Raw genomic sequence first — 21,929 nt, 5'->3', positions numbered from 1 at the left:
ATAAAACCAGTTCTTTGTACTGTAGTCATTAAGGCAACAGGGGTAACAGGCATGGAAGGTTTTAGGTAACATTTTTATTACCAGTGCCAAATTTTAGTATGACATCCCACAACCACTAGCATATGCTATTCTCTACCGTAACTCAGCTAATTCTGAAATTGAAACAAATACATGTGAACTGTCACAGGATTCAATCTTCTATATATGCAGAAGAGAATATTGTTTCTCAGAAAATGAGGTCCAGCAAAGGAAAGATGTTTTATGACTAATAACCCCTTAATGCAGGGGGGTCCAACCTTTGACCTTCCTGGGCCACATTGGAAGAAGATGGATGGTCTTGGGCCACACATAAAATACACTAACAATAAGGATATCTGATGAGCAGAAAAAGTTGGTCAGATCACAAGTTACCGATCACTGATATAATGTACCTATCTCAGTAATAAAACTTCATTTTTTTGTAATATTTTTTTGTTGTAAAAGTAAAAGAGGGCAACATAAAACGAGTGCGATGCTTGACACTGCTTTTAATGCATCCTTACCCTTTCCCCTCCATCCCCTTTTTTTTCCTTTGGTTTTTTTTTTTGTTTCTCTTTTCTTATACCTTTTCGTAAACAAGTTCTTCCATGATGGATTGATGCCGTGTTAGACACCAAGGCTATTTTGCCATACTGGCCCAGTGGCCACTGCTCTTCTCATTATTTTGTGCTACTGAACATATGTTACTGATGATACATTGTTGTTTGTATTGCCTTGATATGATCGATATTTTATTCATAATCTGTGTATGAAGGTAAAAAACTTTTAGTGTGTAGCTCCCCCCTAAGCCCCTCCCCGGACTTGATCTTGATCCAGCGATGTGCACAAGACCCGAGGTTCTCCCAGGTCTCCCCCTCCCACTGCCGTCAATCATAGCCAGTGAGACAGGAGCAGGGAGCGCTGGCTGAGAGCTCTGTATCTTATGGACGCAAAGAGCGGCCTCGGGAGCGAGCATGCACGAGTGCCCCCACAGCAAGTGACTTGCTATGGGGGCACTCGGCAAGAGGGAGGACACCAGAGCGCCTGTAGGGGACTCGAGCAGAGGAGGTTGGGGGCTACTCTGTGGAAAACCACTGCAAAGAGCAGGTAAGTATGGTATGCGGCAAGGCCGCTGCTTCATTTTGCCACAGTGTGAAGATAGATGAAAAGGTCCTGTTCAAATTACTCTTCAGGGTCTTAACTTGGCCCCCTCTTTCTCTCTAGCTGTGTGTGCTAGCCCCTGTCCACTGACTCTCACCGGAATGGTCCCCTTCCTCGGCAGACCCCTGGCAAACTCTCCCTGGAACTCACGGACACTGTTTTTCCTCAGGTTGCTCTTCCACTTGCTCCACAGTCAGTATCCTCTGGACCTCCTGGCTCAGTACTACACATCAGGTCCACTAGGCCGAGTGCCTGTGACCACTTTCCACACCGACAGGAGGAGAGACAGCCATCACCCTCCTCCTTGGACCTAGCTTCCTGCCCAAAGACGCCCTGTCACATGTGCCCCTGGCTTTTATGACCTATCCTAGGATGCACCACTCTTGTGCCAACCCACTGGGACAGCCACAAAAGCCTGTGTGTCATTGGCTTGGTTTCCCCCACTGTCCAACAGGCTTTTGGATACAGTGGGGACACTCCCTCAGACCAAGTGAATCACACATGGACACATGTAACAGGCCTAGCTAGTGATCAGACTCTCCTGATAAGCAGGCAGAGCAAAAACTATGCTTTTCCTAGCACCTACCTAAGAGGGTGCTACAATTGCTTTGGTGAAGATGACCTAAACGAGCACCTGAGATGTGATTGTAAAGTGTGGCATCTGATCCCGCCTGGAGCAGCATGTGAAATATTTGAACTTTTTAGGCCCCTTTCATAGGAACAATCCGATCAGATCCGCCTGTCAGTTTTTTAGGCGGACCTGATCGGATTGTCCATGCATCCCTATGGGGCAGCGGATGTCAGCGGTGACATGTCCGCTGACACCCACTGCCATCCGCATCTGATCCTATCCATGAAATCCGGAAGGATGGAAACCCTAATTTCCATCCGTCCAGGGGATCGGATTGGATGGGATCGGATGAGAGCGGATAGGCAGTCTGCTCTCATCTGGTTCCACCATAGAGAGCAGCGGGGCTCTGATACCTCCCTCTCCACACACAGAGCAGAGATGGAGCTGTCTCCTGCCTGCTCGGCGGGGATCGGCAGATCGATCCCCCCACTGAGCAGCACAGAGTTCGCTGACGGAGGCGGACCGCGTGAAAGAGCCCTTAGCTAGTTTTGGATAGTGTAGGGATGGGTTAAAACCCAAGAGCTTGGGGAAACCCCCTCTTAAAAAGTTGTCACCATGACAGATGTACCCATTAGAAGGTGTCATCTGACAGAACGTAACACTTCTTTACCCTATCCAAAAGTAAAAAAAAAAGTGTTGATTTTAGAAAGATGTTTAGATAGATGCATGGAATTTAAATTCAAGCAGTGTAAGTACCTGAATTTGATCTAGTATCGGTCCTTTGCCATCCCTATTCATCAGAGCTGAGTCCAGAGGAATGAGAATCAGCACAGGAAGCCAATCAGGTTTGCTGCAGTGCTAGAAGCATGCTGACAGGAGGAGAGCAGAGAGACAGAAAGATGAGCTCATCAGTATGCTGCTTCTCCTTTCTCTTTGTGCTCACAGGGTGAGGACATGTAAGTGAAAGTGAAACTGTATTATAGAAAAATCAGGTTCCCCTCTCCTGCTAGACAGGGTTGTGCTGTGGGGTAGAGCTATGTGAATCTCAGGACTGGATTACCAGACATACTTATCCTTATGCAAGTAAAACAGCTCCTGCACATGCATTTCTTTTTTATATTTAGCAGTTTGCCTGCATGACTTGCAGAAACCTTTCACTGTTTGAAATTTGGTTAAGCTAGCCATACACAGTTTGATTTTCTTTCGTTCATCCCGCAAAGTGAACCAGGGAAAAACCTCTGATTTCCCCTCTCATGCTAAACCGCATGGATGTAGGAATCCTCACTGCATGAATAAAAGGGCACTGACCTGATAGGATGCAGTCACTGCCCATAACTTTCCAGAATCAATTTTTAATCTTTAATCAATTTTTAAATATGCTTTTTTAGTAGACAGTTGGTGCTTGCAAGGCCACCCATGGCTGGAATTTTGGCTGATTCAGCAAGAATTGGAGAAAAATCAAGCTCTCAACAGTCAGTATTAGGAAAGGCAAACAAGTGACACTGAAATTGTATTTGAAGATAGCTCTTTAATGAAAGTTTTGCATAGGAACAATGTGGGTAACTACTCTTAGGAATACACCAGAAAAAAAACAATATTACTTCACTGTGGCCTAGTGTTTGCTAACATTATAGTACATAAAGATATTTAGCATACATTCAAAAGATAGCAATCCAATATTTGTTTCTCTGTATCCCTGTTATATTCTATATTCACTACACCGATTATAACATAAACTACATTTCAGCATTCTGCTGTTTACTTGCAGGAACTAACTACTATTCACTTCTACAATTTCAGCACAGAAGGCTTCTAATTCTCTAATGTTGATTGTTGCATGGTCTATACACCCAATAGCTGTTCTTTAGGTGTGTTTTGTGGTTGGACGGCTGGTAGTAATGTTGGCTTTTAATTGTCCACAGTTACTGGTTGCTCATTTTCTGGAAGTGGCACCTCGTCAATTGTAAGGGATGGCTGTGGACTTGCTGGAACTGGTTGCTGGCCTTGTGCTTCTTCCTCTTGTAGGTTAAATGATTGAGCTGGTTCCTGTTCAATGTTTTCAACTGTCCGTTCATATGTTTGAATTAGTTGCTCTTGAGATTGGGTTGATAGCTGTTCAGTTGCAGAGCCTGTTGGGGAGTCATTGTCCTCCACTGGTGTCTGCTGAACTGGTGACTGTTCTTCACTTGACTCTGATTCATGGGAAGAGCTCCCTCCTGAATAATTTCTGTTTCGTTTTTTATTCTTTCTGATCTCTTTACTTTTTTCTTTCTCACTGGAATTATCTTCTTCAGATTCATATTTTTGTCTCCTTTGTGAATTTTTTTCTTTCTTTTTTTCATGTCTCTTTACCCTAGCTGTATGTGTTTTTTTATTTTCCTCTATTTCTTCTTTTAATTCTTCACTATCTCTTTCCAATTGCTTGTTGTCTGATATTCTCCCTGATTTACATTCTCTTCTTGTACAGTTTTCTCCATGCTCACATTTTCCCCTGTGTTCCCAATTCTTCTCATGCCTGTGTTCCATGGTCCTATTATGCCTATGTGTACAGGTACCGTTATGTTCACAGGTAGTATTATCATGGTGTCTTCGCATGGTACATTTATGTTCATGTCTCTGGGTCCCTTTACTTCCATGCTTACATGTTTCATTACAGTTGTGATGCCTGTTATGTTTTACCTGACCTTCCCTTTCCCCAGGTTCCTGTCCTTTTCTCTCTCTTTCTTTATGGTTGAGCTTTTGTCCTGCATTTGGAGATTTGGTATGTCTCTTCTCTCTAACTACATTGTGTACATGTTTCCCCTGATTGTCACTTGGGCTGGAACTTTCTCTTTTTAAATTGCCGAGTAAATCTCTTCGGTGTCTGCTAACGTGATTACCAGTTTTATGTCTGGCTTCCCTTTTCTCTCGAACTCCATTGTCTGCATTCTTCCCTTGATTGTAACTTGGGTTGTGATGTTTATTTCTCTCACCCACCTCTTGACCTACCTTTTCTCCTGGTTCCTGTCCTTTTCTCTCTCCTTGTTTATGGCCTTGCTTTTCCCCATGATTACCACATCCGGCATGTCTTTTCTCTCTAACTACATTCTGTCCTTTGTCATCCTGTTTCTCCTGTTGGTTCTCGTTTGCTGTTTTAGGGCCCTTTTTTCCATGTTCAGCCTGTCTATTCTCGTCAGCTGTCTTATGACCCTTTTCACTATGATTTTCTTTTCTATTTCCCTCTGCTATGTTGTGACCACTTTCACCATGATTTTCTTGTCCTTGCTCGTTACTTTCCTCAGATTTGGAATTTTCATTTACATCCCTAGCATCCTCATTTGAACGGGCTCTTCTTTCTCCCTTCTTCTGACCTCTTCTTTCTCCTGGTTCCTGTCCTTTTCTCTCTCCTTTTTTATGGCCTTGCTTTTCCCCGCGATTACTAGATCTGGCATTTCTTTTCTCTCTAACTACATTGCCTGCATGCTCTTTTTGACTAGTTTCTGCTGCTGTAGTCAGTCCCTCTTCACCATGTTTCTCCTCTTGCTTCTCTTTTGCTATTTCATTACCCTTTTCTCCATGTTTATCCTGTCTATTCTCTTCTGCGATTTTACAATTCTTTTTGCCATGATTTTCTGCTCTCTTTACCTCTGCTATATTACGACCTTTTTCATCATGATTTTGTTGTCCTTGCTCTTTACTTTCCTCAGATTTGGAATTTTCATTTACATCTTTAGCATCTCTTTTACTATCACTTGAACGGGCTCTTCTTTCTCCATTCTTCTGACCTTCTCTTTCTCCTGGTTTCTGTCCTATTCTCTCTCCTTCTTTATGGCCTTGTTTTTCCCCATAATTACCAGATTCGGCATGTCTTTTCTCTCTAACTACATTGCCTGTTTTCTCTTTTGCTGTTTCATGACCCCTTTTTTCATGTTTAGCTCGTCTATTCTCTTCTGCTAACTTACGAATCTTTTCACCATGATTTTCTCTTATCTTTTCTTCTGCTATATTGCGATCTCTTTCACCTTGCTTTTCTCTTCTCTTTTCCTTTGCTATATTGCGAGCTCTTTCACCATGAGTTTCTTTTCTCTTTCCCTCTGCTAATTTGCAACCTCTTTCACCATGATTTTCTTTTCTCTTTCTCTCTGCTATTTTGTGACCTCTTTCACCATCATCTTCTTGACTAATCTGTTCATCCTCTTCATTAACATCTCGCTTTCCTCTTGATTTCCCCCATTTGACCTCATCTTCTTCACTGCTCTGTTCATCCTCTTCACTGACATCTCGCTTTCCTCTTGATTTGCCCCGTTTTACCCCATCTTCTTCACTGCTTTGTTTATCCTCTTCGCTGCTTTGTCTATCTTCAGGGCTACTATTTCTTGTATCACCATCTTCATTGACATCTCTTTCGTGTCTTACTTTGTTTCTCTTATCATCATTCCTGTAATGCGTTTCCTGCTTTACATCATTAGGGCCTTGTGTGGATTCTAAACATAAAATATAAATCTTTTAGTAACGCACAAAAATATATTACTTAACATATAGCTAATATCCACTAAGTGGTTTTACTGGTTTTCAGACATTCAATTCTCCCAAGCACACCTGCACACAAATAAGGATTTTGTAGACATATGGTCTGGTGCATAAACGATTAGACCATCCAGGTGCTAATAATCAAGAAGGTAACATGTTGTTGGAATGCAATCAATAAATCAAACAAACAGAATCAGTTGAGTAGGTTAAAGGATATGTTCACCTTTTGGAACATGTTACATCTTCCAGCCATATTTAGGGCTCTTTCACACGGGCGTTCCTTTTTTTTTGCCCGATCAGGTACTTTTTTTTTTTGTAACGGACACGGATGACACTTGTGTCATCTGGTCCGTATGTCCGTTTTTCATCCCATCCGTTTGCGGATGAAAAACTGACATAATGCATGTCTATGTAAATACGGATGTCTGCGGATGACACCACTGACATCCGTTTTTGCTTCAGTTCCGTTTTTTGAAAGGAAGAAAAAATAGGGTTCTCCTCCGTTCAAAAAAACTGAACTGAACTGAACTGAACTGACAAAAAACGGATGTCAGAGGATGATCATCCGATGACATCCGTATTTACATAGAGATACATTATGTCCGTTTTTCATCCGCAAACGGATGGGATGAAAAACGGACATACGGAACGCCCGTGTGAAAGAGCCCTTTGGGTGGAACATGTAACATGTTCCAGCAGCTGCAGCCTCTCCTCTCCCCCCTCCCAGTGACAAGCGGGTGGACGTGTGAATGTTTGAAAATAATATGGCTGTGTGGGGCTCCACCCGCCTGGCTGCGTCATTCTTTAACAAAGTTCTGTGAATGGGAAACTATAAGTACTGACAGGCATTGCAGCTGTTGGCTTGTAGTGTTCAGCAAACTATCAGGGTGCTGTTAAGCGCTCTGATAGTTCATTGTCTCCTACTGTCAGTGTGTATCTGCCTGACCTTATGAGGTACTAGCAAACAGATACACTGACAAGTCTGCAGGAGTCAGCATCTGCTGATCGCTGGTGCAATGATTTACAAACTCCAAGTAAAAAAAAAATAAAAATAAATAAATGCAATTTTTTTTTACCTGCAAAAAGATGTGCATTTTTTTTTTTTTTTAAAGTTGAACTTATCATTTAAATTAAACTGGTTAAGGTAACGCCATGCTCTACTAATCTTTTGCAATATTTATTTGATTTAAGTTTTATTACTTTGTTGGTTGTTAATTGTAGCTTTGATGAAGGGGACATAGATCCTCAAAATGTGCTGTTTTTTTTTTTCTTCTTTTTAAATTTAATTTGTTTTGCTATTATCAGCTTTGCTGCACCCTCTTCCTGCCCTCCATTAGTCTATTGTCCACAGAAATACCCAGTACTTCCTAGTATAGGGGAGTATTGACCCTCTCCCATCTTCTTAGGATGTAGTTCTTAGGCCTAAGTAGTCGATCACCAGACACAAACACTGTCACGTGGTGGAGCGAAGAAGCTCAATAAAGTGCAACCCTCCCACTGGGGGGATTTCACCCCACATTCTATTTCATAGACATAAAGGAAATAAGAGGTTATTTTTCCCTAGTAAGGGGAACTCACACTTTTCATAGCTGTCTCAGGAACAGCTGTCCCCATTAGATAATTTTCCCTCTATCACTGCTCCGGTGACAGCACCCTCACCTTCTGATCTGGTGAAAAAAAGTACTAAGACAAAAGATGAGTGTGAATCCCCCATTGCAGTCACAGACAACAATTAAAACATGATAAGGTACCTTCACCCATACCTCCCAACTTTTTAAGATGGTAACCAGGGACACCTATCAGCAAAAGTATGTAGGCATTGGAAACATCCCCTGCCACCCCCCCCCCCCTTAAAAGGAGTATTAAATTATAGTAAAAAAAAATATTAGTTAAACCCACAAGTGCCTTTTTTTACCACTACTATTCTTTTATATTGCCATTTGAAATTTACAAATGCAGCAGTTTAGAAATTGGATGACATGTTTAGCATTAGGAAACACTTTTGAAAAGATAAATAGTGCATTTTATATACAACTTTATAGACCAGACCAAAAAGAGGCACAAATGAGGAGGAAAGAGGGACAGAGGGATATTGTTCAGAATCAGGGACATTCCTCGAAATCAGTTGGGAGCTATGCCTTCCCCACTGTACCCAAAACTGCACTTTTACTCAGTCTATGTAGACTTTGCTATAAACCAACAAAGAGCTTTCACAGGGGTCAGAATCCAGGCTCTGGCAGGTAAACAGTGTGGTTGGGGAGAATGGTGGGGGTGGCCTATCACGTAAACCTGTTATTTGGTCATGAGTTTGCAAAGTGACAGGGCTCACTTTAACTTAGTTTTAGCAGTTTTAGCTCCACCTCCTGGTCAGAGCTTACACTACATGTTCTTTAAAATACTCTGGAACTGTACAGCAATGGTTGGCAGTTCATTTGAAATAAGAGCCCTAAGTTCAGCCACTGAGATCTCGAAGGGTTGCACATGATATTCTGCAAACGCAGTGCGGCAGAAAGCTGTCAGACTGCCAAAATGCTGAAAGACATGGCCAGGGACTGTGGAAATACTGCAGGAGATAGTCAGGGACTGCAAAAAAAAATGCCATAGGCATTGTTGGTGACTGGGGACATGATTAGGGAACAGTCTTAAATTGCGGTTACATTAGATGAGACTACTAAAGAACTGCTGTAGCAGCCCCCTTAAATATTACTTGTGCCTCATTTAACTTTTCTCTCAGGAAGATCTATTATAAAAAGGTAGATAAAAAAAAAAAAATATTTAACTATGTAAAAGCACTGTGTAAATTGATAGCGCTATATAAGTACCTGTAATAAATAAAATAAAAACAAAATAATAAAAAAAATATTGGCATGGTCAGCACAGAAAAAAATAAGACAATGTGAAATAAATAAACTAAGCCATTTAACTACTTTAACTATAACCAAATCTAAAATACACATTCCCCCTATTGGCTGAGTAAGCCAATAGGAATGTAAACACAAACTACTATCTTTAGAGGCTCCTATGTCCTATGCTCCTAGTGTCAAAGGGCTGCAGGGCTGCATGTGGCACATGGACCACAGATTGGACATCAAGGCTGTATAGGCAATTGAAATATATAAATGCAACATAGCCCTCTACCCAGAGGCGTAACTAGAGCCTTCAGGGCCCCGATGCAAGAAAACATGAAGGGCCCCCCCAGATCCCTGGCCGGGGCCCTTCCCTTCAAGCCCAGGGCTCTTCCCACTAATCCTGGGGCTCTTTACTCTCGTTGCATGGCCTTTTATTACGGTCCCGCAGCAGGATCCTTTCACAAGTTCTGCAGTGGGCTCCCTTCCTGCAATCTTGGGGCCTCCCCACAGTGGTGCAATGCCAGGGCCCGGTCGCAAGTGTGACTTTTGCAATTCTGGAAGAACACCCACTGGTTTGCTACTGGGCCCCCTGGAGCATGGGGCCCGGTAGCAATCGCAACCCCTGCAACCCCTGTAGTTACGCCCCTGCCTCTACCTATTATAGTTAGCCCTTAAAAAGGTGCGGTATAAATAATGATAACTAAAGGGAAATGTCACTGAGTGGTACAGAGACTAAACACTTTTGTGTTTATAGTTAATTTGTAACTTATTTGCATAGTGGTTTCCTAAAAGAGAATTTTGGATGGATAGCACATATGCTTATAGATAATATTTAATGCTTGTTGATTTATTAACATATATTGATTTTGTACTCTGACTCTTTGTACCCTGATTGTTTATTTATTTGCACACTATATTCATTGTATATATGTATTGGTCTGAGTGCTGTTTGTCCCTATAGGGAATTTGAATAGCATGGATATTTTAGTAGTTTGCATTTGTAGAGTCTGTGTTACACTAATGTACTATAACATGTGGTCATCATATGACCATTGTGATGTTCAGTTGCTGTCTTAAAAGCTGTCCATTACTTGCTTTGGTAAAATATTTATACCATTTTAAAGTGTCAATGTGATAAAAATCATTCTCCTCATTTTTTTGTCAAAGATCAGTTTGGATTTGTGACATGAATACATTAGATGAATTTCCACAAAATTGAGACATGATATATTAATCGCTTACAAAGATCGATCATAAATATAGTTTTATATTTATATAATTGATGTCTTCCACCTCAGTTTATTATAACTAGTGTATATAAATAACAATATCTTTGGGAATACTTACCACTGATACCAGTAATACATCTGAATCCGCAGGGGAGTTCACAGCAGATTTTGTTATCTTGACAGTCGGCATCTGAAGTGCAGGCTGGCTGGGCGCAGACAGTACAGTTTCTAACCACCTTGTTTTCTTGCAGTGAAGCAGTTGAATTTCTTTTGGTGAATACAGGACATCTTTGGTGTTTCTTCGGACCTGTGAACAATTCCTTAGTTAAATAACAGTATAATATAATATAATATGATATAACTGCATTTAGATGAAAATTTACAAAGAATATAAACCACATAGGTAGTTTATAGAGGGTATACCTGAGCCTCTTTCACATGAAAAGTCTGATCAGGTCCACCTGTCAATTTTTCAGGTGGACCTGATCGGACCCTCCATTCAGCCCTATGGACCGATTGGTGTAAATAGACTTGTGTCTGTTTACACCCACCTACCCCCAGTCCGGTCCGCTAAAAAAAATGGAAGGGGATCCAGAGGGCAGTCGGATGTAAATGGAGAGTGGAGTCTATTTACTCCCCCTGGTCCGTGAAGCAGAGTGAGCTTGGTCCATGTCCACTCTGCCTTAACTGAGCGGACACAGACCTGTCATATGCCCGATCTGATCAGCAGGGGATCAGTGCACAGATTCCCTGCTGATCATAACTGAGTCCCCCTGTGTGAAAGGGGCCTGAAAAAATTTGTAATTTAAATGTATACCTTAATGAATCCACAATGAATCGAAATCCTCCCTGTGTGCACCACACTAAAATCACAATAACAGGAAGGAAATCTCTCCAAAGGAGTGGAAAATCCATACATTGAAGGAATTTTTGACAGGTTCCAGATGAACCCATTAATTTTTGAGCTGTCAGAATCCTCCCACTGGACATCCTTCGGTCTGGAAATCAAAGAAGCCAGGTTTTTGGGGCAGAAAAGTAGCGTAAACCCCCTATATGTTAAACAACAATAAAATATTAACAGAGGTTCCAACCTTTCCATGTTTCCTGTGGGATCTCCATGGAAGTTGGAAATCACTGTAGTAAACACTGCTACTTCAGTGATCTTCACTAAGTTTCAGGTCCCGTGCTGAGCAACTGCCCACACAAGTGCACACAGGAGGTAGCTCGCTGTTTCTCAGTGCAAAGCATTCTCTGATTGGACCAGGTAGCGAAGCAGGGCAGTGATGTCACAATCCTTGCCTCATGCAATCAAAGAACACTTTGCATTCACTGAAAAAACCCCATAGTGTTCTCTGAATGGAGTTTTGCCAAGGGAGCAACCAGTGTGTTCAGTATGCAGTAGTGCAGTCACTCAGCACAGGAAGCTAGTGAGGATGACCGGAGTAGGCTTGTCTAATTCAATAATTTCCAGGTACCTACTTACTTTGGTCCAAGCTGAACCAATGTACTGATTTAAAATTGCCAAACCTAAACTTCAGCTTTAAGCTGCTGTCTGTCACCCCTGCACATAAATCACACTAAATCCGATAGGGTGTACGGGCCCAGAGCGATGCTACTTAACATATTATGTCACCCAGAAATGATAGAATAGCAAAACATTGAAACACAATCATGTAGATTTCACCAGCATTTGCCTTGAGATATATATATTTATATTGTACATACTGCACATATATTAAAGTGCATAAAAATGGAATGTCTTGCTATATATATATATAAAAAAAAAAAAAAAAAATATATATATATATATATATATATATATATATATATAGACAGTAGATATATATTGTGTATGTATATATATATATATATATATATATATATATATATATAGCAAGACATTTTTCTGCGCTTTACTTGAACCTTTTCCTACCCTGTAGAAAGAGTGGTGATGATTTAAAAAATGCCATTACTCACAGCAAACAAATTTCTGTTACAGAAAGCAGGTCAAAATTTAGATCAGTGAAATTTTTTCGTGAGGCATCAAATGACCTTTGCACATATCCTTGCTTGTAAATTAAGCATGAAAGTGTAATGTAAAGGTCTATGCACAAGAATACTCTTAAATGCTGAAGGAAATATATATTTTTTTCTATTCTGCTTCTCTTTTTAATCTTCTGTATTACCACATTAACACATTTTATTATCATCTAAGCATACACAAGGACCACTTTAGATTGACAACATGGCAAACAGCAATGAAGTGTTCAAAATAAATTCTGTGTGTAATGTAAATTACATTGTTGACTGTCCTGCCTTACCAAGTTAAAGTGCATGTCAAAGTCACAGTCCCGAATCCAAAAGAATATCAACATTAAGTGGCATATTTATAAAGGAATGGATTTGGCATTCACCAAATAGTCACAGTTTAGTTAACAATTTCCTCTAATTTAAAAGACATGTGCAGTAAATATTTGGTGAAAGTCACATTTACAGCTTTGTAAATATGCGCAAATGTCACCTAGTGCAGCACTGCAATGCCATCCCAGCCCTGCTTCATCTGAAATGAACAGATTAGAGCAACAAGCCATAGGGATCGGTCCAGATATAATTTTTATTTGTCACTATAAGAGTGAATTTTTTACTCTTTTAATGTGGCAAAGAAAGATTATTTCCGAACTGTTCCCTGCGGATTGGTGTTCTCATGCTTTTCAAATAACCTCCTTAAGGACATTAGAGCTGATATACACCACCCAGACTGTTGGTGTACATAAGTAGGGCACAGCGCTAAAACGCTGAACTCCGAAACATTACACTGTTTCCTTTTCTTTCTTCTTTTTTTTTTTAAATATCAAGTGACATCATGAAATTCTGTTCACACAGTGGTGTTGGGATGCAGTGGTTTCCACAACAGCCTGCTGTGATAAAAAAAAAGTTCTTCATGCAGTACTTTTATTCAGTGCACACCATCGTTGTGCTGTAAGCTGACATCATAGGAAATAGGGCAAATTTCCTCATCTTTGCGTTAAGACGCAATCCCAATGCAAATATTGTAAATGGGCCCTTAGAGCTGCAATTATCTGATTTCCTCAGAACATCCACCAAGCTTAGAGTCCAGTACTCTACCACCCTAACTCCAGAACATCCCAGCACCACTGTCATTAAAGCTTAACCCCAGTGCAGATGTTTTATTTTAGCTTTGGATAGAGCAGGAAAGAGTTAGATTTAATTGGGTTTTGATTTCTGTCTTTGACCTTATTCATGAAATATTTATCTACTTTCTATCATGAAGATACCAGTTCAACCCATTAATGTGCAGCTTTCCCTGGGACAGGGGGACAAAGAAAACAATAAAAACAGTCGGAAGTTCTAATGCCACTATTGTGACCCTGTTGGAGAGAAATCCTGATAGGTGAAATCAAAGTAATCAAAACTTGACAGTGGCAGTAACCCTTCCCAATTCCATCCAAAACAAAATAAACAGGTTTGGCTGAAGTTAGGTTTAAGCCATCATTCTATATGTCTGGTTCCTCTTCTGTAGGTACCATGCAGATTCTGTATTATTGTCTGCATTGTGGTAGATTACTAAAGCTGGGGAGTGCAAAATATGGTGCAGCTCTGCACAGAAACCAGCTTCCAAGTTTTAATTTCAAAGCTTAATTGAACAAGCTGAAGCTAGAAGCTGATTGGCTACCATGCACAGCTGCACCAGATTCTGTGTGCACCAGTTTTACGTAATCAACCCCATTGTGTACCTGGCAGCAAAACACACCCTAGATAAGGCCAGAGACAACGTTCATTAAGGGTCTCATTAAGGGTCTCATTAAGGTTTCATTAAGGGTCTGTGCACACTGACCTAAGGAACGCTGCTTCTACAGGGGTTTCGCGTTTTTGTCTGAAAAAGCTGCTCAGTGTTATCCTATGTGTCAATGCACATTAGGACGATTAGAGGCATATTTTAAGCTTAGTGTTTAGAGGCAGGAAAAAAACCCTTCTGGTTTGCATTTTTGATTGGGGTTTTCTGGCATTTAAAGCTCCAATTGATTTAACCAGTGAAACTTAAACCTTCTAGACTTGTATGTGCTACAACACTTTGTACACCATTACTTCACCTTGCAGAAATGTTCTTTAAGTCCAAGGAGGTAAATTAGTGAAATTCCTTAAAAATGCATGCCTTTGGAAATGCTGTTACTCCCATTGCTACCAACCATGAGGAAACAATTAGAAGTGTTCTGTTAACTGGTCCGTAACAGTAGGATAAGCATAGTGGCTAAATGTTTTCCATGTTTACCCTGCAATAATGGGTCCTATGTTCACTTCCAACCAGGAAAACTATCTATTTATAAAATTAGTATGTTCTCATGTTTTCCTGGGGCTCCTCCTTCAATCCAAAACATGCTGGTAAGTTTTACACAAATTGTGTGTGATAGAAATATTAGACTGTAAGTTTCTTTAGCATTAAGGCATTGAAGTGAGAGAGTAAGTGTTATCAACAGTTCCCAAAATGGCAGCTTTATGCGACCGAATAAAATAACAGTACACAATGAGATAGGCACTTACCATCAGGGATTGATCTTGCTGCCACTGCTACCAGCAGCAAGGAAAAGATGAGAAGCTTCATTCTTAGTAACACCAGGTCCGTTTGGTGTATGTGGATACTGTGCTCAGGAGAAAGGAGTTCTTCAGCTGATGTTCTTCTGTCACTTTCTCTGCTATATATACCTGGCTGGAGCCATTATTCTCCCTTGTATCACGTAAAACGACCAGCCCCTGTAATTAATGAATTATCCCAGGTGAAAGAAACCCATTATTAGTGACTGGTAAGGGAAGTGCCACTTTTCTGTAAAGGTCACTGGGTACTTCTGTCATTCTATTGAGTTCTCACATCTATACTTTATTGTTTTAACGTAAACTCTATTCTTAGAATTAACTATTTAAAAAATATTATGTTCTCACGTTTTATAATGCCCAGTTCACTCAAATCCATTAGCTCAGAGTCAATGCCCATGGGAATGGCAAGTCTTAAGCTTCTTCTTCCTCTCAGGGGGTGCAAGTGATGATATATCCTAATAGGGGTTTTATCTCTTATTTCACCACTGGTCCTTATTTTATCTGCTGCACTTTTGCCAATTTATACAAAGCATTTTAAGAGATATGCTCCCTTATAGTGGACATTGCAGGTGGAAAAACCTGTAAGCTTAGACATGGAGAGTTTACGATTGTCCCTAGGAGATATTATAACTCACTTTCTAGGTCCGCCTGTTTCCGCTTTTCAAAAACAAAAATATTAGTATTGCATTGACTGGCCAAGGGCTGGTGCAAGATTTTTGTCTACACAGGTGAGAGTGTATTTATTTTTTTGTTTTATAAATTCACAGGCAAAGGTGTATTTTGCTGAACCATACTCACTACACCCTCCTCCCCTCCACAATGCAACCCCCCACCCTCATATGAAATACACTTTATTCACTCCTCGCTGTCTACAGCCGCGCTGGTACCCCCTTCACATTGCACCTGTAATGTGATGGGGCGCAGTATGAAGGATGTGAAAATGTGATCTGTGCTGAACTGCCACTAAACAGCAGTGTGTAATGAGGGGGAAGGGTTATGCATTCCCCACTTCCCCTCACTGGCTACAGGCAGCTGGCTGGTGAGTCAAACTGAAACTTCCACATTGTGCCCAGTAGGAGAGACAGCGCATTGTTAGAGAACATAAGGTATTTTAACAATCCAAATCCCTACCAAGTGGCTGGGGATTTGGATTATTCCAACCCCCCCCCCCTCCCCCAGTAGCCTTAAGATGGTGCCAGCCCTGGACTGGCCACCCAGTATATGTCAGTGTGACATAATAAAATATTCTTGATGATAACCCAATGCCAGCCTTAGGTTCTTGCACACAGAAGCCAAAATTTGAAATTCTAGTGAACAGCATATAACTTTTAGGAATGGAGGCCATAATGTACACTCAGAGCTATTTGGACCATGGAGACACAGTCACGGATTGTTTGTGTTTGCCAAAGTGCTCCCTTCGTTGGCTTGTATTGTTTGTACATATTTTTCTACCCTGAAGAGAGAAGTGGAGAATCCCTAACCTCTAGCAGATGGAAAAAACATGAAGAGAGACAAATGTGCATTTTTGACACGTGTGCACAGATTATTAAAAAATTAATGGTAGCAGGAGAATATTTTCTTATTATAAAAAAACATTGTGATTATTTATGCATTCATTTTTAGTGAGGATTGACAGGTTTCTCTTATTACCGTCTTTTTTTTTGTATTCCCAGCAATTTGACACCCTTGTTGGAGAAGGAGGTGGGCAGATGAGTGGAGGACAGAAGCAGAGAATCGCCATTGCTCGGGCTCTGGTTAGAAATCCCAGAATCCTTCTTCTTGACATGGCCACATCCGCTCTGGATAATGAGAGTGAAGCTACTGTCCAAGAAGCTCTTGATAAGGTGTTTTATCCTTGAAATTAACTACGAGTGTGCATGAACTAACTTTAAACCCATTTGAAGAACAATAAAATTAATTTTCTTGAGCAAAAAAGAGCCATTGGTTCAGCTATAGCAGCCCATTTAAATACTGTGGGGTGCTGAATCACATGGGGCCCAGTATACACACAATAAATGTTGTGTTTCTTCAGAAAAAATCTCTTTCACTGCACATTCTGCTGCTTCTATAGTAGACCATGGTAATGCATTGTAAAATGTAAATGACAATGGAGTTTATTTACTAATGGAAAATTCACTGTGCATTACAAGTGCACTGCAAGTGCACTTGAAAGTGCAGTCGCTGTAGATCTGAGGGGGGGCATGCAAGGAAAATAAAAAACAGCATTTTTGCTTGTACATGATTGGATGATAGAAATCAGTAGAGCTTCCCCTCAGATCAACAGCGACTGCACTTCCTATTGCACTTGTAGTGCACAGTGGATTTGCCTTTAGTAAATCAACCCCAATGTGTGGCACGGTTTGAGTTTTCTATGCTTCTAACAGATAGAGGGCTTTGGACTACAAAAATACTCATCATCCATAATGCCACAGCCTGTTCTTTTCAAAAACTAGATAAAAGTGTCAATTGGATGTATTTAAGATTATCAAAAGCCCCCTGCTTTTCCATGAAACTGGAGATCATCTTTAAATGTTTTTTCTCTGTCATGAGATTTTATTGCATCCACAGTAAACTAGCCCAGGTATCTTTAAAAGTATAGTATATTTATATGTGGAAGCTAAAGATACAGATATATTAAAAGCAAGATCAATCAAGTCAAAGGTAAGATTTTAATTTTAATTCACTGTGCATTACAAGTGAATTAAATTACACATTTTTTTCTCCGTCATGAGATTTTATTGCATCCACAGTAAACGAGCCCCAGATATCTTTAAAAGTATAGTATATTTATATGTGGAAGCTAAAGATACAGATATATTAAAAGCAAGATCAATCAAGTCAAAAGTAAAATTTTAATTTTAATTTTAGGGCAGAAACTCTAGGAAACTGGGACAACCTCAAATCCTGGAGTTTTTAGCATCGACCCATGAGAGCTCCTAGCTATCAAAGAGACCCTGTTGCACACTGAGTTGAGAACTTATTGCTTACATTTTATGTTTAGGTTCGTTTTGGTCGCACCACCATTTCTATTGCTCATCGTTTGTCCACCATCAAAAATGCAGATATAATTATTGGCTTTGAACATGGAAGAGCTGTGGAAAGAGGAACACACGATGAATTGCTTGAGAGAAAAGGAGTCTATTTTACCTTGGTGACGTTACAAAGTCAAGGCGATAAAGCTCTGACTGAAATGGAGAAACAAGGTATGCAATGCTTTCTCATGAATTTCTATCATGTCTAACTAATATTAAATACTTCACTTGGTTATTTGGGTTAAAGATTGGATTTGGGACAAACACAACATGCCTGGTCCTAGAGATGCAGGACAGCAGGCAAATTAATATGCCGGAACTTAGGGGTTTCCCTACAAATCTATGTGTCGTTCTTCTTTCATTCTAATACCACAGTGCCTTGACAATATTCACCAATATATCCAATTATTAGAAAGGGTGTTACATATTACACTTATTAAACAACACTATGCCTAGAGAGCAGTGACCTGCTAAGTAGATCATTTTTGTCAAGGATTTCTCAATTTCCTTTACTATGATGTGATCCTGGAACCTGGCTGCTGGTAATGCTGGAACACCTTCCTTACTGCATTACACAGAAAGCATTGCACAGGCTTCAGAAAGTGTAAAGCTACTGTCCTCTTAAAGTAAAACTATGGACAAAACTTTTTTCTATTTTGGATAGAGCAAGGGAGGATTATAATACCATCTGTGTCCCATTGCAGAGATTTCCCTTCACTTCCTGTCCCATAGGCAAACAGAAAGTGAGAGGAAATCCTGCAAATTCAGAAAATTCCTTGGGAACCCATAGATCACCAGAACTAGTGTCCCCATCAGAAGATATCCCCTCTATTACTTTTCTGGGGACAACCCAAAATGTTGGATTTTCTTTTACGTTCACTTTCAATGATAATAGTAAACAGGATAATTAGAGAGGGTGAATCTCCTTATCGGAGGCACAGATAGCAAAAGAAAAAAAACTGACAAGCATTCGTATTCCTCTGCATTTAGGTAAACTTTAATAATCCTGTATGGAGTTTTATTGTGCCTATTCAGCAGGACTTCAATTAAGGTAAACTGAGTGCATTCTTGGATTTTAGCACAGTTTCTGTGTTAACTGGATATCATTAGTAGCTCAAGAGTCACGTAAAGCTTGCAATTGCACATTCATTTGAGCTAACCATAGGGTACACTATGTCCAGGTTATGTGATCTAAGCCCAGTAGTAGTTGACATGACCTGCAACATAAATAAATATATATAAATCAGCAGATTTCCTATTTTCATTTTAACCAAAGAGAAATCTGACCTTAGTACACCAGGTGTACAGCTATAGCAGCTTTGGGTCACATGAATGTAAAATCAGAAGTGTCACAGGCTCCTCTTGTTACAGCTGTAGCACCCTCATACATAGGCTGTTGGATAAACTTACTATGGGGCTTCTGCAGCAGCCACAGAAACAAGAGATGTTTACTTTGGTCTGCTCAGGACTCTAGAATCTAGAGTTTGATTACTTCCCCATGACTCTGGGAGAAGCTTATGGAGATTAGGGAGGATTCAAATTCCTGACTTAAATTCTTTGTAGGGCCTATCCAGTCTCTGTGGTGGTGTGCCCAGACGGTGGATGGCCTCTTGTTAAATAGGCGTTGAGCCCAGAGAAGGGGGTCTTTTTTCCTGTGAGGAAATAGATCTGTGAGCTCCAGGGGCTTTTCCTGGATCACTCATGGGCTCGACGCTGGACTTTTGTTGAGGTGGTGCTTATTAACTACATACACTTTGGGACCCTGTAAGTAAAGTCTCCTCTTTTGAACTGGAGTTCTTTCGGTCTTAGGCTGGGAAACATGGGCTACCTTAGTCCTCCTTGCTACATTTTTGGATGGATGGTTCCCAGCTGTGCACATACTGACTGTCCTAGCTGATTATAATTCCCTTGGGAATTATTAGCACTAACATCCAGATAAAAGTGACCTCTGTTGGCAATCTGTTTTATTTTGGGGTATCCTACATCATTCTCAAAACCCCTCTCCAAGTTTGTATGTCAGTAGATGTGGTGCTACAACCCAATGATGTATAACAATTCTTCTGAGCTGACAGGTGCGTGATAAACAGCTGTGAGCATAATCATACAGGAAAACTATCCACAACTCTGTACATCCTCTCAAATTCTTGAATTTATTGATCCTCCACTAAACTCATAATATCAGTACAGCTGTTGACGTGTTTCAGCCTTGTTGGCCTTATTAATAACCAATGAATGAGGCTGACAAGGCTAAAACGTGTCAACTGCTGTAATGAAATTATGAGTTTTGTGGAGGATCAATAAATTCAAGAATTTTAAGAGCATGTATGGAGTTGTGGATTGCTTTCCTGTATGATTATCCATCTCACAGTTTACCAGCAATAAAAGAACATAAGACATTCTTAGACTGTTTACTGAGCCAAGAATGGATGAATGACAATGGTGTACATAGCTGCATTGCACTGGTTAGGGAAAGAACCTGGGAACATTAACTGCGGGTCCTTCTGGAGTGCCCTATGCCTCTAATAGGTATGTTTATGTTTGTTAATATATCACTATCCTCTTAAATTGATCTCTTTTTGTGTAGCTATAAAACAGACCTAAATTCAGAGTTTACATAAACTTGACAGTAACAAGTGGGGTCATTCATTTTCAGGAATATTACAATTAATTCTCCACATCAGTTTAGTGCCCGCTGTCATCTCTATGACATATTTTTGGCTCATTTTGGGAGTTATATTCAGAATGTTTGTCATATTGCTGGGAAACTGTTAAAAGGAATAATTAATACCATGATTTGCTGGAATAATGTGCTTTGTTTTAGTAATGCCAAAATCATCATTTATCTTAAAGCCCAACTGTACTCCCAAAATAGATATGCAATGGCTCACATAGCTGTTGTGGCTCTATTTTCATATTTTATGCAAAACCTCTATTTTATAGCTTTATCTCATCTTTCCTGTTACAGTAGTTTTGCAATGTTACTAAGTATGCCAGCTCAGTCCAATAGGCACCAGGATTAGACCTACTGCACTTAGTAATGAGTAATCAGTGTAATGCCTGGTACACACTATTCATTTTTTTTCATTCAACCCAGCAGGAGGAGCCACTGTGCAAACTATGCAATGTTAGTACAGCAATCTCCCTGCTGTGTTCTGACAGAGGGGAAAAGAACACTGATCGGATGCCGATCAACTGGTGGTTTGTCAGCATGCCCTTTAACAGAAGCTGGAAGTTAGACTGGCTTCTGTCCGACAGGCTGCTATACATACTGGCTGAATGTTGGCCGGAAATGTTTAAGCACTTTCAAACAACATTCATCCAGGCATCGAATGTTCAAAACATTTTTGGATGAATGTTTGTTCAAAAGTTTACTAATGTGTGGCCAGCATAATGGCAAAAAAAAACATTTTTTTTAAAAAGTTATTTTAAAGCTAATCTCCAGCTTTAGTTTCAGTTTACCTAGTTTATTCAAGCCAAGCTGGCCCAAACTATTTCCCTCACTAACATGTGCATCTACTGGGTGTGCTGTATAAACTCCATGTAGCTGAGGCTACATTAAGTATACAGCATTGTATTTCAGGTGTGAGATGAGACCTTCCTGTCTCACACCCAGAACAAAATAGTATTGGTCTGAGTGGTGCTCAGCCATTCATAGGCAGCTTTGTATTATATCAATGAATGAGTCAGAAAGGCGGGCTGATGATGTTGCAATCTCTGACTCAGCCAATCAGAGGAAACTTTGTATTCATTGATAGAATACAAAGCTGCTTATGAATGGCTGAGCCCTGCTCAGACCGACGCTGTTTTGTTCCGGGTGTGAGGAAGGTCTTGCGTTGTACCCTGGAACAGTGCTGTATGTAGCCTCAGCTAGTGGGATAAATAGCTTGTTTGGGCCAACTTGGACCGAAATAACTATTTAAACTCAAACTAAGGCTGGAGATCAGCTTTA

At 40.3% G+C, this 21,929-nt stretch overlaps 2 protein-coding genes across 2 annotated transcripts in view; one reads left to right on the top strand and one right to left on the bottom strand.

The window, feature by feature from the left end:
* The window catches only part of LOC309557376 (bile salt export pump-like), a 110,874-nt gene that overhangs the window by 53,604 nt on the left and 35,341 nt on the right, over positions 1 to 21,929 (top strand). The window contains exons 16-17 of the mRNA XM_082260067.1: positions 16,622 to 16,792; positions 17,950 to 18,151. Coding sequence (XP_082116193.1) covers positions 16,622 to 16,792; positions 17,950 to 18,151 — 373 coding nt within the window. The remainder of the gene's footprint in view (positions 1 to 16,621; positions 16,793 to 17,949; positions 18,152 to 21,929) is intronic.
* LOC309557725 (uncharacterized protein) lies at positions 3,659 to 14,958 on the bottom strand (the record flags this gene model as incomplete). The annotated part of the gene is made up of 3 exons (XM_082260498.1): positions 3,659 to 6,213; positions 10,456 to 10,644; positions 14,898 to 14,958. 3 exons carry the CDS (start codon positions 14,956 to 14,958, stop codon positions 3,659 to 3,661), a joined length of 2,805 nt encoding a protein of 934 aa, XP_082116624.1.

This window comes from Pelophylax lessonae (genome assembly GCF_965119305.1).
Source record: "Pelophylax lessonae genome assembly, chromosome: 6".
In the NCBI taxonomy this organism is placed as follows: Eukaryota; Metazoa; Chordata; class Amphibia; order Anura; family Ranidae; genus Pelophylax; species Pelophylax lessonae.
Note: the sequence above shows the minus strand (reverse complement) of the source record. Positions and strands in the feature narration are given on the sequence as shown.